The sequence below is a fragment of the Cottoperca gobio genome, chromosome 17 (genome assembly GCF_900634415.1).
Source record: "Cottoperca gobio chromosome 17, fCotGob3.1, whole genome shotgun sequence".
NCBI lineage: Eukaryota > Metazoa > Chordata > Actinopteri > Perciformes > Bovichtidae > Cottoperca > Cottoperca gobio.
The window spans coordinates 13,021,019-13,041,441 of NC_041371.1; the positions used below are offsets into that span (position 1 = coordinate 13,021,019).

The 20,423-nt window shown below is 41.1% G+C and overlaps 2 protein-coding genes across 9 annotated transcripts in view; one reads left to right on the forward strand and one right to left on the reverse strand.

Annotated features, from left to right (window-relative positions):
• The window catches only part of LOC115022179 (cullin-3-like), a 10,395-nt gene extending 6,853 nt beyond the window's left edge, over window positions 1–3,542 (reverse strand). The window contains exons 1-2 of the mRNA XM_029453090.1: window positions 3,226–3,542; window positions 230–427 (exon numbers count right to left, since the gene is read on the reverse strand). Of these exons, the coding sequence (XP_029308950.1) occupies window positions 230–427; window positions 3,226–3,285 (258 nt within the window). The 5' untranslated portion in view covers window positions 3,286–3,542. The remainder of the gene's footprint in view (window positions 1–229; window positions 428–3,225) is intronic.
• Window positions 3,543–13,304: 9,762 nt separating this feature from the next.
• Window positions 13,305–20,423, forward strand: part of mbnl1 (muscleblind-like splicing regulator 1) — a 42,388-nt gene continuing 35,269 nt past the window's right edge. For 3 of the 8 annotated variants that reach the window (XM_029453874.1, XM_029453883.1, XM_029453879.1), the window contains exon 1: window positions 18,576–18,872. The gene's annotated coding sequence lies outside the window, so the exon portion shown is untranslated. Of the gene's footprint in view, window positions 13,581–17,496; window positions 17,906–18,573; window positions 18,873–20,423 lie in introns of those variants that run through there. The other 5 variants (XM_029453876.1, XM_029453875.1, XM_029453878.1 and 2 more) reach the window with 5 other exon arrangements.

Here is a 20,423-nt window from a genome sequence, read left to right on the forward strand (position 1 = left end):
AATCAAACATCCTTCAAGCATGTTCTTTGCTGTTAGAAATGTTACATCAATTTGTTTGCCAACAAGATCTATAAAGTGACAGTAGCCCAAAGAACCGAAACATAAAACAAATAGACACAATGGTAAGGCATTATCACTGTTTGTCTTAAATTTAATAACATTCTTATTTATTTTATGTTAATGATTTTTCAAAAGTAGAGCTGCATTAAAGAGGAAAAGTGTTCTTTACTTTGTTGATGAGGTGCTCTGTGACGACCTCCCTCAGGCCTGTGTAGAGCTTCTCCCCATGCTTGTGGAGCACCATGGTGTAGGCATTCCTGTACAGCTCCTCAAAGCTTAACCCACTGTTGTTCTTCCTCTGGATCTCCTGGATGGCATTCTTTAAAAGGTCCCAGATGTTGTTCACATACTTCTCATCCATTGTCATCTAGGAGGGACAGAAAGATGAAAATGTGTTTACTTAAACATGGTATAATTAGATGGCGACATTAGTTTCAAGGATTATTCTTTGCAATACAATTAAGTACAAAATACAAAACCACTTGTTAAAAAGATCCATCTGCATTATACAGGTCCAGTATATGCTGTTTATTGCTAATATGATGAATACTATTGCAGCTTTCTCCAGATATTTCCACAGTGATTTCAAAACGTATACATAAAACGCACACACTGCCGTACTAAGCAAGCAATTTCTAGCTTGCAGTGGGGACAGGGAAGATATAGCTTTTTGAAAGCACAGATGTCTGATGGGTGACTTTATAGTGAGGCTAGGGTACTAAAGTGTAGCAGGAACGTAAACAAGCTAACAATTCTGTTACTTGCAATTCCCTCTGTGACACTATGCAGGTGATGCCCAGATGATTCTGCCTGCTGTCAGATAACTTTGGAAGCATATATAACAATTTGATCAAGCATCTCAATGCAGCAGCATATGAGTTAAAGCTAACAGAAAAGCCATGATTAAATCACCATTTTATACTTGTGTAGTCATATCAATGGTAACAGAGATACATCAGTGACGTAATTTCAGCAGAAGATGAGCCATAAAAAACAATTAAGGAAATAGCAACACGGTAGTTGAATAAAGCCATATATCGTTTAGGTTTTTGGTTTGTTTGCTGCAGACAGAAAAAGCTAAGTAAAAATCAGTGAACTGTCCACATCATGCATCAACCAAGAAACAGACATCACAGCTTTGTGGTGATATTTTGGTAATCAATATTGAACAGAAAACTAAATAATGCATTTCATGTTTTGTTGAAGACCTGAGTCCATGAAGACTATGCCATTGTCTTGTCCACACTGCATGAAAATCTTTACAATTAAAAAAACAAAGTAAGTGCTGCTTGATTCCAGCAAACAGGTAACCAATGTGTCCATGAAGGATATATTTTTTTAAATGAATTAAAGTCAGTAAACCAAGGCATAAAGTCCCTGGGTGTTAACATTTCTTCCAAACTGTACCTCCAAAGCTCTACAGAGAATAGAGAGAAGCAGCCACAATGCATGTCAAATCTTTGTACAACCTTTGACGTGTTCAACTTTCTGCCTGAGAAAAAGATACCTTTATCTTTAAATTTAATTTTATGGCAAAAGGTATGCATGCAGTTATGCAATTATTATTATTTTTTATCATGATATATGTGGTTTCTGCTAAATTGCCCAGCCCTAGTAGTTGTCACTTTCTGAATATCTCACCATATAGCTTACAATAACAATGAAAGTGTGTGGATGTCAAATTCACATTATCGCACTAAAGAAAAGCACAGCGTATTATTTTACTTCCTTTACTCCCTTCTTAACCTCGACCAAGAACCTGATGTGAACCTGACCTAAAAGGAAGCCCATAGGGCCAGATGTGACTGATCCACATTAAATACAGTTTACTTGTCAATGTCATTATAAAATTCAGTGTTAAGCTTAAATCACTTACATTCATTCAGTCACATGGGCTGCCTACACAGTTTTTAGCCTCAAGTTACTTTACAATGAAATCTGCCTGATTAGTTCCATGCATGAGGTAATAGCCTACACGTTTTAAATATGTGAAAAAGATAGCACCGGTATCAGATTAGTAGGCAATAGAATATTATTGGGATAGAAAAAGTTGGGTAGGTGCATCTAGTGAAAAGTCACTCTAGCATGACAGTTTACCTCCCCAACTTCCAGTTTATTAGTCAGGGTTTTCAGATCACAAGATGAGTGTGTCTCAATAGCTACTAGACATGCAAGAGCTGTAATGGGATCAATTAATATTAATACCTTAATTCAAATGTCTTATGTTATTGACTCAGGCCACCTGGTAGTGTGGCTACACTGTGGTCTAATGGACTGGTCTTGCACTTGTATTTGAGATCAATATTTGAGGAAGGATTGTTCACTCACTCATCTGCTCACTGACTCATTCTGCCAGACACCCACTCATAACCCTGGATATCCAACAGAAGAAAAAGCATTCGTCTGTTTCACACTAGCAATCTCAACAAGGAATGGAAGGATGTAGAAACTTAGACCATACTGCATATCCCACAACATAACAACTGCGCTCATAACAGATATGAATTAAGTGAGTGAAGATGTAATTCAGCCCAGAGATCAACAGATGTTGGTGAAATCATTGTGTCATTGTTGTAGTTCTGGTAACGTAGTGGGTTGACGTCAACAACATTAACTACTCAAGTTACCTTAGGCATGTTTACTGTAGTCAGGCTGAAGTTGCGTTAGCTTGAGCGCTTACGGAACATGATAATGTGTTAATTGCCATCTATAACAGCCTACGCCAAATGCGTGGTGCAACAAAACAACCAACAGCCAAAAGAGCTTGCTGTTACCATAGCGTAATGATACTTGCTGACTGACTGCAACTTAGCTAGCGCCAAGTTAGCTAACATTATCAGGCCTGCTACTTAGCTAGCTAACACTTGCTAGTATGTCACTGAGGAAGTTTCCTTAACGTAACATATGCTAACATTAGCTCATGTCAAACGACGACAGCATTTTCAAACCAAGAAGCTAGCTAACGTTAAATAAACTGGACTGATAACACATGTAATGTTCTCCGGGTAATTAATCCTGCTAATAGCAATTTTCACTTGACAACGACATAATTTTCTCGTTTGGTCAGCTAGCTAGCAGGCAGTTGCTAGCATAGAGACCTGTCATCCCCGGTACTCGAGTCTCATAGTTAGCGTCTCAGTACTCACAGAGCCGGAAAATACTTACAGGAAAGGCTCGTATCCTCATCTTGGTGTCCTTCTTGGTGCCGCCTTTGAGGTTGGACATGATTAGTTAGAACGACTTTCGTTTCTAAGTTGACTTAAAGACTACATGAAAGGCAGTTGCTAGTTTGTTTTCTACGCCAGGAAAGCGGCAGGGGAACTCAGTGACCTCCCCTTCAGGAATTAGGTCGGTCTGTATGTCTGTTATGTTGTTGTCACTCGCTCTCTTCTCAGTGGTTTTTGGCTAATGTTAGCTTGTATGCAGTGATGGCGGACGGCTGTACTCCACTGCGCAACGCCGAAATCTCGCGAGAGTAAAGTCACTATACTGACAGGTGCACTCCACAGGTTGATAAGGTTAATAAGAACATCGGCATTAGCTAACGGTTACATTTTATATTAATTGAACCTAATAACTTTTTAGCGACGATATAACTGTTTCAAGCTAAAAAAAGATTGACAAAACGCACCGAGGGCAGAAAAAAAAAACTTTATTTGGAGACAGTGATACACTAATTAGTTCCAAATGCCAAAAGAGTTAACGCTAGGCTATTCCTTCCTTTAGGCCAGGCCACCATTACAAGACTTACTTTTAAACAGACATCATAACGTTACAACGCATGTGTCGGTGTCAGATAGGCCACAGTTTAACACCATGCTATTTTTCATCTTTGCTGCTTTCCAGTGCACCGCTCACTTTTGCCAATGTCCAACTGCACATTCCGACGATTGACCAACGGTTGGAATATGGAATATCTTCTCACTGTCATGACGACGCTCTCTAAATAAGAGAAAGACAAAATATAACAGCAAAAAGGTAAGTCCACTTAACTCAAATGAAATATCAGGACAGTAACATTTAATGATATTAATTTAAAAGCAAAATATGAACGATAATCAGAATATTGAACCAATAACCTACGTTAGAGTGGCCTACAATAAAGCCCCCAAAACGCAACATGTATTACTACATAGACTACGCACATTTTGCAGTCCACAGCCTAGTGCTAATAAAGTCTACCTCTGTATTTTTGTGTGATGATGGGAACTGTTGCATTCTTTCGGAGATTAGATCCAGCTGTCCTCCTCAGGCCCATGTTCTCTAGCTCCAGCTTTCTGATTTCCATCTGCATCGCGCTAATCACCTGTATTAGCCTCTGTTCGCTGTCCATGGTGCTAACTGCACACATTTTCATCCTGCCTGCATCTCTCTCAGATGCATACAGCCTACTACACGACCCCATCTGACCTGTAAACCCACAGACTACATGTATACGTGCAACACACCTTTTTCATTCAATGTTGATTACAAAGCTCAACATTGGGCCAGCAAAGAAATAATCAACCAATCAAAGGCAGCAATCTAGTCTGTCATCAGACCATTGATAGTCCAGTCCCATGATGGAGAGAGTGTTATTTTCTTCTTAGTGATCTGATGCCTACCACTTTCCCTCCTCCTGTTAAATATTCATCTACTCTGTCAACATAAAGCAACAATAGGTACCGGTACTTGGGAGAGGCTTAGCCTTTGGTCTAACTGTCTGTGTCAAGGGTGAGCTGCTCCTCCTTTGAACTCAGACTACTTCTCAAAGGGGTAAAAATGTAAATAGTCTCACCAAATTTGGTTTTTGTATGTGAGGTATATCAAAACAGACCTCTCAGTTTCCACACTGATGTTGTCATTTTTTTATAAATACTGCCTGACTGCATTCAGACAAATCTTAAAACTGCACACACACACACACACACACACACACACACACACACACACACACACACACACACACACACACACTTTAACTCATAACAAAGTGAAAATAAGTGTAATGAATAACCAGATAACTGTTGTGCATGTTTATGTGTGTGTACTTATACATATTTAATGTATGAGGCTTTATAATAAGAACACCTAGCATCATATGTGCAGTATTTAGAGGAGAAAGTGTGAGTGAGTATCTGTTTGGTGCTGCTCTGCTGCTCCCTAGTGTCTAGTAGTCCCAGCATTATGCTTAAGGAGTAACCTAACACCAAAGCATTGTTTCACTGACCTCTTCTGGTTGAAATTGTCATGTCTGTAGGGCCTCTCACTACAACTAACAGTGATGTCAATGCACACTAAACACACTCTGATTACACCTCTATATCAAACCTTTCATATCACTAGCTCTGCTTTAGATTGCCTTATACATGTGTGTCATGGACAAATATACACTTTAAGAACAAGAAAAGTTGATTCACTGAGGGGATGTGCTCATAAAGGTAGTACTGTTTGGATGTATAATGTTACCTTTACTGTCAGTAAACAGATAGTATCACACACTATTTGTAGATTTATTATTCTGAATTCAACAAGGAGGCTTTGTAGTTTTATATAATGCTTAAACTTAAACTTAATGCACCATCTTATGTAATCATAGATATCACCAGTGGGGGGTTTCTGATTCTCAAAATTAGTGTTTTTAACTTTGCTGCAGTGAATCTATCTTATGAGAAAAGCTTAGTGTATAGCTTACACTTAGTACCAAGAGGCTTTCTACAATTACTGCATGGTTTTGGATGCCTGAGATGACCGAGACTATACTTCCTGTAGACATGCCAAAAAACCCTCTGCTACATACAGTACCTTAATGGCCACACATTATGCTACCTGTGCCTGCAGTTCTTGTCCATTCAGTCTTCATGTTTGTCTCTCTTCTTCTTGAGAATACTTAAGAGGTGAAGCTTGACCACCTATTACAATGTTAGACCTCAGCCTAGCCATGGTTCATGTAACAATGATATGGTATTGCGTATATATCAGATGAGAAAATGCTGTGCATTGCCTTTTTAAAATTAATGTCCTCTCTGATATTGACGACAAGGAGGGTGTCATGTGAACTGTGGTTTTGGCACAGGAAGTGCTATAGCTCCAACCCCAACGTGTGTGTTTAGAGGTCATGTAACTATTATTGTGGAGGTGAGCAAATTTCATATCATGGGCAAAGTTCACATTACTTCCTCTTACAGGGGTAAGATAAAACGCATGTATCTTATTTTGTGTAATGTGTGAACTCCTAATTGATTTATCCTATAACTTCAGTTGGTGACATGGCAAACAGACCTCTGTGACACACATTTGAGCAGCATACTATCAAGTTGTCTGTTTGCTTGTGTTGTATTTGACACCAGATTACATACTCTAAGTACCTCCCATTCCACAGTGGGGTGTGTTTGTCTTCTGATAACAACCCCCTCAGCAACTGAGAGATAAACTCTGCATGCTGCTGTAGATACAGCTAACACAAGACGCTGACAGCCTACATGACACAATTGTATTGTGGCTGTGGAAATGAAGACTCTGCTGAGTGAAAGACATGGATGCAAAGTGATGTTAAATGAACTGTGATATCATTGTGGTTGGGCACACACACAGTTATCACCATCACCACAATAACAACAGCATAGATAAAAAAATGCATATATATTTAACTTTTGTTTGCCACATATCATACACAAGATGCCCAGCAGGTGGCGTGTGCTGTTGTGTGAGTTTTTCAAATTGGGCCTAATGCAGTCCAGCTTCACTCCATGTGCAAGCACACAACATCCTCCAGCAGCAGGATAAACCCAAAGGACAACAGTATAAAGTGGTGCATTTGAAAGCAGAGGTAATTGATTTTTTGCAAGTGATTACAGAAGCAGAATTTAATACACTGCTTTTGATTTCAGCTCTTTTCATCGCTGTGACTTGCTTTGCAAACATGACACCAGAGGCCCAGGACAAATGCTGCTCCCTTCAGATTCCCGCACTCATCATTTTAGCCAAGCTGCTGTTGACCCGGCGCCAACACCACAAAACAGGACAAGTAATTTAATTTGCCACTGCTGCCGACCTTGAAGCAGGGAATGTAGGCTACCAGAATCCCAATAGGGAGGCTTGAAGAAACCGTTCTGGGAGCTGAGAGAGGGGTCAGGCTGTTCTGCCTGTAGCATCACACACAGTCTCCTCACCTCTACAGGAATACTTTTGTCCTTCAGGTTTGCATAAATAATAATATGTTTAAGGTATTATATGGTACTGTGACAGATAATGTTACCAATCAATTACCTAATTTTAGCTTTACCAACTGTATATTTTGTCTATGTATGACGTCAAAACCATCATATAAATCATATTCATCATAATATTAAATACCTTAAAATCACAGACGAAGGTTTTAAAGGCCAATACTCTAAATCAGGCCCTTTTACTGGCAGAACATCTAAAAAATGACAAGTATGCAGTGTGCTTTTTGTCAGGCAGTTAACTCCATCATGGCAGCATATGATATGACTGGCCGAAACACTCAGTGAAAGGCTAATATGACCTCATCCTAGTCAAGATCGACACCTACGTAAGCTTTATATGTCACAAACAAGGATAAGATTATGACTCACTGGATATGTCACACTGAAGTCTAGAAAGTATCACCTCCCCGTATGAGAGGCGCTAGATAAAACAAATAGCATAGGAGGGAAATGTAGGACACATCTGCTTTTATTATGTGATACATGCCAAGGATGTCTTATGGTACTTCTATCTTGTCATGTTTACATATCTCAGCAAATATGTGACAAGACATGATCATTTGATGCATTGGCATTTCTGTTGATAAGATAACATCCCTAAAAACAGAGTGTGTTTCGAAAAGCCTTGCAGTAAGTAAAAGAAATGAAGAACTGATCTTTCAGAAATTGCTTGGTCATTTTGTGTCCTTGCGGCCATGTTTAGTCATTGTGACTTGTCACTACAATGACAATGATGATATGACATTAAGAGGTGGGGTAAATTCTTAAATCCCTTAAGTGAAACAAGCGTTCTGTTATTTTGTAACATGTCTTCGGTGCACACACATTTCCAATCCCTTCTCTCATCACCCAGAGGGAACAAATGTACCAATGTCCTCTTCCAGCCATGTGATGTGATGTGATGTGATCTGAACATAATTGCTGCCATAACTTGTTGCCCTATCGAGGTGGCATCTTAAATCACCCTGGTGAAAATATCTTAGGTTAGAATTCAATATTGGTCGTAAAATCTAAATATAAGGTCCCAGGGACTAAGCTGTTTTACAGAGCGCTGCGGTAGTTGTCTGGCAGAAACATACACAGGGTAACAAGGCTTGAAAGTGGAGCCTATACCACTTAAAAGAGAGCTTCTGCTAGTGAGATTATTAGAATATTTGTGAAATGTTGTAATAATGTTAAAGAAGTAGTTTGAAAGGACTTTTGAATCCTTGTCTTCCAGCATGCCAGTGATTCAAATAGAGACCTGTAGGTTTTCCAGCTACTCAGCACTGTCTTTAATGACATAGCTCCGAGCCACAGACCCATCCAACAGCCTTCATTATGACTCGGTAATCATAGGCTACATTTGTTTTTCTTTTCCTCCTCTACTCACTCTATCTCTCTTGCTCACCCACTGTCTCTCTATCTCTCTGTTTGTCTTCCTCTTAGCACGACGAATCCAGTAGAGAGCAAGAGCTGCTACGGGAGAAAGTGTTTGTTGACTTTTCGGCACAGACTGGTGTTCTATAGGGGAACAGTCTGTTATTTATGGCTCAAGCTTCTGTGATTGATTGAGGAGAGATATAATTATGTCTTGCACAGTTTTAGAATTACAATAGGTGCCATGTTGAGTTCACTAGTTGCTATGATACTAAGTGGAGGGTCTTGTACTATATTGAAAATGTTTTTTTTTATTGTAGACCTACCGTAAACTACTTTTTTCATACTTACCCGCAGCACAAGACATAATTGAACCCAGGTTTGCATCTGAAGTGATCTTATAAGACAGGTGTGAACCTTAACTATTAAAATGATTGATATTTACCAGAGCAGTTGGATGACTAATACAGGACTAAACATGGTTAAGACCAACCCACTCAGGTTCTTCATTTATTGTTTAAAATTAATTCCCTTCTGTATTGCTGACTGTCATCTGTATACTGGCACATAATGTTTAATTAATGTGACTTGTCACTTAAATAGTCCCTAGTTTGAATCTAATTGCATGTTGGAGTGATAAACACTTACTGAGCTCTTCGTTCACATAAATGATGTTTTGAAGGATTTTCAAAGGAGCTGCAAAGATTGAACTGCACTATACGTGCAGGTGAGAAGGCTGGAGTCTGATATGGAAAAGGCCGGATAAAAAGGTCTCAACAACCATCTTAAAAGTTGACTTACAGCTGAAGACTTACTGAAACACACATTTTTAAAGTTCCTTTTAAAATTGTAATATGCAATTCTTGCGAGGAGAGGTTAATTTTATTAATAGATGTCCATGACACAAGAGACATGAATAATTCTCTTTATTAAAACATTTAATAATGGAGATTGCCCTAGTAGCGTTTATCTCCTCATTATGCAGGTTGGTCAGAAAGGGACCTTGAAGAGACTAATGGGATTGTTTCTGTTTGAATCGGTCTTTGCCAGGGTTATTCCACACACTTACAAAAATGGCAGCCTTGTATTTGTGTGCTCCCAAAGGAGGTGGGAGGTGAAGGTGAGACTTAAGTCTCTCCCCCATAGATAATCCTATTGTGTATCCCATACCATGGCTTATGTGATCACTGTCTTCTATACTACAAGTGTAGTCATATCACAAGTAGAAGACACAAGGATGGGAAGGGAGTGGAGGCTCAATGAGTAATCCTCATCTAATCCATTTATTTTAAATACTTGGGCTGCCACGGTTAATACTAAATTACTGCTGCCTTTTTAAGAAAAAAACATACATACGTTGAACTTTTTATTTTGCTGTTTGCCGTTTTTTTAGCAAATTATTGCATGTCAGGGTAATGTAATCAGTTTTATTGTGAGGAACTTCTTTATGTTTTACACTTGGACGCTAAAATGAAATACTACTGTATGTGTGATAGCGGAAGATGAGTGTTTACTCTCTCGCTCTCGCTCTCGCTCTCGCTCTCGCTCTCGCTCTCTCTCTCGCTCTCGCTCTCTCTCTCGCTCTCTCTCTCCCCTCTCTCTCTCTCTCTCTCTCTCTCTCTCTCTCTCTCTCTCTTCTCTCCCTCTCTCGAATCAGAAATATTTTAATTATCCCGGGGAATTGTATTTCGTCACAGTTGCTCTATTTTAGAATGACATGGAATAAAATAGAATATTTATATAAAAGTCAGAGTGAAAATGTGCACACTGTACTACAATATATAACAACAATAAATATACAAAACAAATACCAACTAATATTGATATTAATGCTATATTAACATAGTTCCCACAGTGCAAGTTTATAATATTTCAAAATGACGCTTCCATATAACACATTTTTGCCTGTCACCTCTCTCTGTCACTCTCTCTTGGTCCTTAGTGTAGCTAGGAATGCTGTAGTGCCACTTGCAGACACCAGTGTCCAGGGAGCCCTAAAAAGGGAAGGAGTCTCACTCTGATTCCTGGCAGCTTGTGGAGCAGTGGAGGCTAAATTAGGCCTGGTTTCATTGACTTCCAATCCCCAGAGTCCCAGCAGGCCTGAAGCAGAGGAGGAGATGCCGGCTGGTGTTCAGGGCCTCTGATGCTTCCTCAGATCTTCTCCAGACTGGGTGAGTTGAAGTGTCAGATGGAAGGATGATATGTCTAGAAAGCTTGAGAAGAGAGGTTGCATCTCCTGATAATATTCTAAATAAATGAAAAAGAAACATGAATAACATCAAAGTTTCTGTGGTGTTTAGCCTTTTAACATCAGTAAATCATTACCAGATAAGGTATAATTAATGTAAACAAACAGCACACTATGTGCTGTTAGTTTATGCAAAAATAAAGCTGCTATATTGCTGTATGACAGGGGAGTCCCAACCTTTTTGGCTTGTAACCCCTTAAAATGAGGCCATGACTTCATTCAACTAGATACATGTCCTAGTCAGATAGTTAGACAGATAGACCTGGCCGGAGGCATTATGCTTTAGGGTTTTCCGTTCATCACATACTTATATCTCAGGCTTTACTTCTTCAAATTTTTCACTTGGAATCAAGGATGAACTGATTAGAATTTGGTGGTCAAAGGTCAAGGTCACTGTGACCTCACAGAACACGTTTTGTCCATAATTCACAAATTCATATGCTAATTTTGACAAAAATGTCTAATGGGAAGACTTCCATATTTGTCATACAATTGTGTGTTGTATCAGAATCAGCTTTATTGGCCAAGCATGAACACATTGAATAAATTTGACTCTCAATGAACTTACACATTAATAGACATACAGAACATCAAGAACAATAAAGCTTGATTCAGGTCAAATCAATTTAATTTTTATATCCCTATATCATAAATCAAACATTTGCCTCAATGGGCTTCACGATCTGTACAGCAAACGACATTCTTTATCTTTAGACCCTCGACTCCGATGAACATTTGATCTTGTCCGTCATTCTTCCCCCTGTAAGAGGTTGAGAAGGGTTATCCAAGATGGTTTGGATTTTGTCCCTCGTACTCCTCTACGCTACTGCCTCCATAATGTCCAACCTGATCACCTTGCTGGCTTACCTTAACAGCTTGTTGAGACTGCTGACCTCCAAGCCTTGATGCCACAACTCCAGCACACCACAGCAAAGAACAAATCACTGACTACATCAGAGTTCAGATTTCAGAAGCCTGTTGCACACACTGAAGGATCTGAGTCTCCTCAGGAAGAACAGTCTGCTCTGTCCCTTCCTGAAGAGGGCTTCAGTGCTGTGATTCCAATCCAGTTTTTTATTGATTTGGACCCCAAGGTACTTGTAGGCGTCTACTCTCTTCACTTCCTCTACCTGGATGAGAACAAGGACAGGGGGCCTCTCCAGCTGTCCTCCTCTTAAAGTGTTTCTCTATTGAAATTATTCACTGTGATCATACATGCCAATATAGTGATAACTTTCATTTAGAAGAAAAAATACTCTTAATACCTTTTTATTAAGTTTCCTCAAAGTCTTGATTATATATATATTCTATGAATCTTGACAGACATGAATGTAAACTGCAACATTGGCAGAGGTGTACAACCGTGAGGAGGTAATTCTAGTTTACCCGTCACATTTTATTCTTATTAATCATCTTGTGACCTGTCACATTTATATTTGGACTCTTTAGGGGTCCAGAACACTATAGGTTGGAGCCACTGGTATCAAATGTAATTGAGAAATGTTGCAAAATAGTTTGTTTCATGCATGAAGAGGCACCAAAAGGCCAGAAATAAGGTCTCTGAAATGATCAAATTTGTCTGAAGAGATCACTTCATCCTGGTTTGCTCTGGAAACCTTCTTATATACCTATTGATTAATTGGTATTAGTCGCTTCAAGTATGTAGCGTGCAACATACAGAATGTTTTATATACGTGGTCACGTATTTGAAAAGCACAATAACACTGTTATGAGACAGAGGCTACAACTTTAATAATGATACATGTAGTTCAACACATGAAGCGCTTTAGCCATCATGTAAAGTGTTGCACATAGCATGCAACCTGCTCCATATGTTCTTTTCTGCTGATAAAACGCTTGTCTGCCTCCCACTCTCCACTGCTCTTTCCTCTTTGCTGTGCTGTCCAGTGTGATTGACCGCGTCTCTTTCTCTGAGCTGGCAGTCGGAGACAGGTGCTGAGTGCTGCTGAGTGTTGCTGTATGTGTGTGCTCCAGAGGCCTGGTTCAACATTCCAGTAATAGTTTGATAGACGCAGTCCTTGGGGAAGGAAGAGGAGGAGGCCAAATACCCGCAACGACTTCACAGAAAAAAAACTGAGGGGGTAAGTGAAATCTTGTGACGATGTACCTGCCATGGGAGGATTGTGATAACATACTGCAAGTCCCTCAACAGCAGCCTTTACAACCCCCCACTTCCTGATTTTAAAAAGCTGTTTCACTGCTTATCTCTCAGGCTGCAAACTGGTCTAATGTTGAAAGGCGCTTCCTCTTTTCACACACTCGCAGGCTGCGAGCATGTGTACATGTCTGTGTGTGCATATACACAAGAAAAGTACACAGAGTTGTGAAAATGGAGGGAAACAGGAAGTTCTAAGAAGGGGATGCGGAGAGAGGCGGGTGAAAATAACTAGGTGACCATATTTGGCTTCAGTATATAATGCAAGCAGAAGATGCAAATTGGATAAGGAGTAGTTGTCATGGATACTTGATGTTGCGCAGGGATGGTTCACTGAAAACCTGACCACATTTGTGGTATGGCCGTTGCCAAGCAGAAGGTGCTATTATGAGAGTGAGAGAGATGAGAGTGAGATGAGTAGTGGAAGAGAGAAATGAAGATGTCCATCCCATAGTGCATTGCGTCTGTGACCTGTGTTGAAGTGACTTCCCCTGTCCCAGTGGCACATCAGCGATAGACAGACACACAGGTAAGCTCACTGGCTATAAAATCACTTTCTGTAGGATTAATGTCTGTTGACAACTTTAAATTACTTTTGGAATTATTCAGTGTTTTCAATTGATACATTTCTTTAGATTTAACAGTCGTGTAATGTTGACTCGTTTAGCTAAATTGTGTCTGATACAGTTCTAGGAAAGCCGATGTTTGCAGTATTTTTCTCTTTATAAAACTTCTTATAGAGATACAGTTTGTAGAGGTTTTGGATGTAAGGAAAGTTTATTTGATATTTGCAGCGGTATATCTGCAGGCTACATTTAGACAGAAACATTACTGGAAGCTGTAGTGAAAGTCTTTTTTGTACAGGGTGTTTCCATACGGTTTCATTTTATCTTCAAGATAAGCTTCAAGCTTGAATGCATGCATACGCGCGCACACACACGCACACACACACGCACACACGCTCGCACACACACACACACAATGGTGTCAGATGGGGACAAGACAGGCTGCTATTTCCTCTCTCTGTATTTCAAACTCGACAGCTTGAATTGCACCTGCTTCCCTTCACTGCGTCAAAGTGGAGAGAAGTTGAGAGAAAACCATAAGTACGCACCAGGGAAATATGACTGCACGTATGCGTACTAGATAAGGAGTATTTGTACATACACACATTTACAATTGTTCCCAATTCTACAGTTTTAGTAATCTGTAGAATATTTCTAACAATATTTGTTTATGTGGGGTTCTCCCCATGCGTTCTGAATTAACACATAATATAAGCTGAAGTTGATTTAAGTGTAGAAGATACCTCAAAGCCATATTTAGCTTTCACTTTCTGCAGCCTCCCAAATAAGTTATAGTGAAATGGCGTGCGCTGAATGCATCTCCATGCTGCGGGCCTTTCCGCGAGACTGTGTACCGCTGCAGTTGTTGCTGTGATGGTCTGTAATGGGGGTGTAATGTGTATTTGCGGCCTTAGTGATAGATGAGCCGTCAGAGTTTGGCACACAAAAGCTCTGGGACATTTCTTCAGTGGAGTGAGAGTTCACATCAGCCAGCCAGTGTCATTTACAGAGGGCTGGGAAATAGCAGAGCGCTGAGATGATGGGGAAGCTTAAGGTGGAAAGTTGCATTCATCAGGAAGGAGGGAGAGAAAATAAGGGTGGTTGAAGGTGAAGTGTTAGGATTTGATGGCTTGACAGAGGAAGATGGGGTCACCCATGCCAGACTGTGTTGGTTTAGGGTTAATGTGATGGATGAAGAATAGTGTGAGGGAGTTTCTAGAAGATTCTGAGCTTCCTTGTAAATTGACTCTTTTACTCTGCTCTTAAGCAATTTAGAACTTCACATTCATAAGTTTGTAAGACTACCAACAGGAAGTTTGTTTCTCCGACTTTCTCCCCATGACTACTTTACTGATCTTGATGTGTAAAGTGGAATTCCCCTTTAACTAGACCACGTACACGCCTCTTCCTGTTTTCAGTTGGTTATGCATGTGAATAGCTTGCTCAACCCGAGGATGTTGATTCCTATTGCGCTTCGCTCATACCTAAACAGCTCTACAGCCTCATTGATCTCCTATATAAAACAATGGTCACGCCAGCCTCTTATCTGTGAGACACAAGATGCAGCAGGAAGTTAAAATGCATGACTGACTTCACTACAGAGCAAGAAAAACAAACTAGAAAAGGAGAACTAGGCTTCTGTTGTACATGTATTATATGCAGAGTAAAATTGAATGAGCAAACCATCTGGTAACTGCAAAGTTTGGCTCTATATTCATACCTCTGAATAGACTAGGGGAATGTGGATCTGCGGGTTGTGACAAATAGACAAGTGGTTGTTTGGGGGGAAATTTAGGGCAATTAAGATGTAGTCATAAGTGAAGCAAAGTGATGAAAACAGACTCATAGAGAACATATGAAAAAAGATAATGAATAAGAAATATGGACCAGAAGGGCAGAGGAGTAAAAGAAAGACACAGACACAGAAAACAGCAGAAGCACTGGCATACACTCAGCTGCAGCAGAAGAGGGGAAATTCCATGTCAGTTTCACAGAAAGCCCAGATCTTTGGAGGCGTTGCTAATGTGTCTCCTATTGAGCCGAACAACATCAATCGCCATGTTTCTTCATTATGGGTCAAGGAAAACTCCCATTTGTAGGTAAGAGTGAGCTGCTGCTTCCATTGATCAGCAGTCAAACAGATTGCTCTACTAATCTAAAAGACATACTATATGTGCAGCAGGGCAGTTTCCATGGTTGGAAATAGATCTCCTTCCATCACTAATGACGGTTGGAAATAGATTAAGGCATGCACTTTGCTGTTGTAGCTAATAATGGCACTGTCGATCAACTTTTGATCAACTCAGAACAATAGTACCACGGTATCCTATGACATCTTCCTTATGTCCGGGGTATACAACATGTTATTTGCCCGCTCTGAGTGCACAGGCACATTGCACCATAATATTGGCTTGGTAAAGGGTTAGCGCTGCAGCTGGGGCTCCACCACAGATTGTCACCCTGGGTTTAAGGCCCTGCTGTGTAAATTAGAGATGACTTATCACCAGCTTTGTATTAAACAGAGCTGTGCAGCGATAGGAAGTGATGGAACAGAAAGACACATAGGAGAAGCATTAGGGTATTGTTTCACAGCATTATACATGTATATAGCGAAGAAAGAAAGGAGTCTTACATCCCTTTACGAACACGGATGCAGGTGCGATCTCAGCAGAGCTGCAATGTGTGGAATTTGTTTTTTCTTTGTAAATAAAAATACATTTCTAAGCTATTTATTTTTTGTTCTGGCATCATTATGAATGCACTTTCTCCTTGCTCACAATCAAATGAAGTGAGTCATAGACAATATGCAGCATCAGACAGAAAACTTGGCGTCAGCACACAAATCAAAAGCTGTAAAGATTCCTGCAGATGCCAAGGCCACTATCTCCATGGCTACCGTAAATTGCAGCATCAGGTCCAAATCAAATTTTTGGAGGCTCCTTTAGCCTCGCCGGCTTTCCCCTGGATGCAAGGGGTTGTGGCGGCAGAAGTCTTGAGTCAACAACAATACAGAAAAGTTGGCTGCAGCGGTTGTCTCTGTTGTCTTGGTTAGCCTTTTTTGTAATATGTTGCTGACCTGGAGACAAACTGCACTGGTCTGCACCTTTTTTAATAGCCATTTCCAGAGTATTTACACGCTCTGTGTTATTCCAAATGTATAGCCACTTACTGGCGTTGTCCAATTTGATTTAGTGCAGTTCAATGTGTCCTGCTTTTATAGTGTGGGCAAGAGCTGTGAGTGTGAGGCTGTGCTGAGGTGTGTGAGGGTTGCATGGCACAGCAGAAGAGGGAATCCTGACAGAAGCCAGATCTAATCTGTCGCAAACTCCCTGTACATTTCTTTCCATAATTGTTTCCTCCACATCCCTTAATCTATTCATTCTTTCCAACTGCTGTTTTTCTCTTTATTCGTGCTTACCTCATTAAACCCCTGTTTCACTTGTTTCTGTCCCTCTCTCTGGTAGTATTTAACATCACTATCACAGCTTTTATTTCTAATGCCCTGCGTTACTCTGCATGGCCTTTCCTTGCTGCTGTGTTTATCCTGGTACTAATTTCCAAAAATATTTTGCCAATGTTTCCTCACTCCCTCTTCCCTCTCTCCTTCTTCAACTTCATTGAATAGGCAAGGGCAGTGTTGCTGTAACTGAACCAGCACTTCCTGGTGTTGTTTTAAGGGGGGCGTGGCCAACCTTTAGCGAAGAAGAGAGGGAGGGAGAGGGGACTGCAGGATCTGTATGCCCAGTGCAGTCAAAGCTCCCTCCTCCTCTTCTTCCTCCTCCTCCTCCTCCTCCTCTTCCACAGCTGTTGCTACTGCCACCCAGCGAGCACCACTTTCCTCGGGCAGCAGACAGACGATCCAGAGGCTGGGGAGTCAGTAGAAACACAGCCCAGCACGTCTTAGCACAGCTCAGCACAGCCACTTCAAGAGGCAGGGGAGGGGAGACACTAGCGCACACAGCCAACGCTGCAACGTACACACACACACACACACACACACACACACACACACAGACACACACACAAACACTCCGCCTCTCTCTCTCTCACTCTGGTGCTCGGCTCCGCACAGCTCCTCTACTCATTCGCTGCTGATTCACTCGCTCACTCGCTTGCCTGTCTTCTGCCAGTCGCTCTGCCTTGCTGCTCTCTGCCTGCCTGCCTGAGAATGGTCCAGCCGGTGCCTGGGGGTCTGCTGTCGCGGCCTGTCTGAGCACACGCATAAACACAGAGTCTATCGACACGCGGAAGCAAACACACACACACAAACTGGAGAGCAATGTGAGAGGTAAGAGCTTGGTTCATAACCCTCCTCCTTGTCTCATTGGTTTATCTAGATCTTTCCTCCTGTGTGTGCTGCAGCTTTTACTTTCCAAAGTAGGCGCCTGTGCATTGAAACATAGGTAGAGATATGGGGATTGTTTGCTTTAGTGTCTGCTGTGTATATGTGTTCAGTATGTGGGCCATAGGGTTAACATTGATTTGTTACGGCTTGTTTTATAGATATAGGCAGTCACAAACACATGCACGTACGCACACAGACACACACACAATAAGACACATTCTTGGCTCAAAGCAGACAGTCACACAATAGCTACTTCCTGAGGGTAGCGCTAGTTAGCAAGAATATTTGCTGGTCTGTGTGTGTGTGTTTGGAGGGCCATAGTTGTTCCAGGAAACAGTGGAGAGGATCAATAGATCGCCCACTCAGCTTTCATTCCCTCCGTCTGACTCAACATTGGACATGTTGGGAGTTATCCTGCAGGGCTTGGTTAACATAGGGAATGGTATTTGATAATAATTTGATTCTCTTGTCCCTCTTCCCTCCCTTGCTGCGTCAGCCTAAAGGGGGAAGCATGGGTTTGCATGTGTGTCTGTATGTGTGTGTAAGGCAAACTCCCGCCCCGCTGCATGTAAATTACGTGTGACATGTGAAGCTGCTGCTACCTTATATGGTGAGCACAGTATTTCAGTACAGTTGGATCTTGCCAAGCATTCCGGGTCGCGGGAGGAGAGAGTGTGTGAGAGGGTGACTCTGTCTGTGTGAGTGTGTGCGTTAGTGTGTGTCTGTGTGTGTGTGTGTGTGTGTGTGACTAAGTGAGTGTTTTCATGCGTCTGACAGAGGGGGAGTACTTGAGAGAGAGAGGAAGAAAGTTAAAGACAGAAGGAAAGAGGGGCAAGAAGGAGAGAGACAGGGAGAAGGAGACCCAGTAAATGGAGGGATTTTACTTGACGATGTTTATACTGGAGTGAAAGTAAGTAGTTTCGTTCTTTATTAAGGCTTTGGGAGATACCGTGAGATTGCCTTGTAATGTTTTTCTTTCTTTCAAGAGTTAAGTTAAGTTTGTCTGTGTGGATCATGATCAAGGTAAACAGACTGAAAGGGCTTTCTTACGTGTGATAGATCTGGCTTTTTGTCAGAAACAATAAAAAATTTGCAGGCAATAAAAGAGTCCAAAAACTGAAAACAGCAGGACATTATTCTGGTAAAATTCATATGATATGTGAAATCCAGAGGATATTCAGATCTTTAAACTTTAGCCTTCCTCCTCTCCCCTCTTTGTCCCTCTCCTCGCCACCTATTGCCCTCCTCCTCCTCGCTTCTCTGGGTTTCCTCTTGGTGGTGTGTCCGTGGTTGGGGCGATGATAAGGAATGTTGTTGTTGTGACTTAGAGGGATTCAGGGTGGCTCAGACAGTAGCACACATGTACACACACACACACACACACACACACACACACACACACACACACACACACACACACACACACTAGTATGTACACACATGAAAGCATGCACAACAGAGACAGATGTGTGGCAGATTGCATTGTTGAGACTTTATCCCCATTCTACCTCTGCTGCTGGTATCAATTTATGTCTAGCAGGAGCTTGAGGAACGTGCTGTTGTTGTCAATATGAATATCATGGCTAATAATGTCAATGATATGGTATATGATATATAAGATGATATGGCTCTCTCTGTGTATTATTGTGTATACATGTGTGTGAATGTAGGTGCAAAATGCTCAGCATTTATGTGTGTTGCCCCTGATCTAGGATCTGCCCTACAGACAGGATTATGTGCATGGCTGAATCTGCGCTGACAGGTTAAGCCTTTATTACACGAGGGCTTCTCTGTATGTTCCTACTGTGTTATGACCACATGTCAACCCCTCTGAGCAGTTTGACACAGCTTAGGCTGAGTAAGACACCTTCCACTTAACATAATTCCAAGCTAAGCTAAAGTTAATTGACTCTGACCACTGTCAGAGACACAGTTAATCTGTTAATGTGCCATATTATATATATATATTGACCTATTTCTATTCTTCTCAGGTAGTCAGTAATAATTGTTTATCAGATATTGCAGTATAGAGGAAACACAGCCAGTGTCCAACTGTATCTGAACCACACTGAACAGTGATAATAAGCAGGGCAGCATGTCGTAACTGCTGTCTACGGAGTCAGTAATAAGTGTCTAGTTATTTCTTTGTTGTTCTGTCCAGAGGTACACGTGTCAACACAAGCCTGTCCTTGTTTTTCTTCACCCCAGTTGCATCAGCTTTTGCTTACAGCCTTGACATCTTAAACCTCTCAATATCTGAAGCGGAGAAAGATGGCTGTAACATTTAAGAATACACTCCTGCCCCAATAGTCTCTCTCTCGCTCACAGTCTCTTTCTAGATACCTTGCTACCTAGCTTTTGTTTCTATTATTGTGACTGCACTGGGTCTGTTTGCCTTGGTTTATTAGAAGCAGGCCCCAACACAAGATGGTCGATGTGGGTACATTAGCATGGCCTGTCC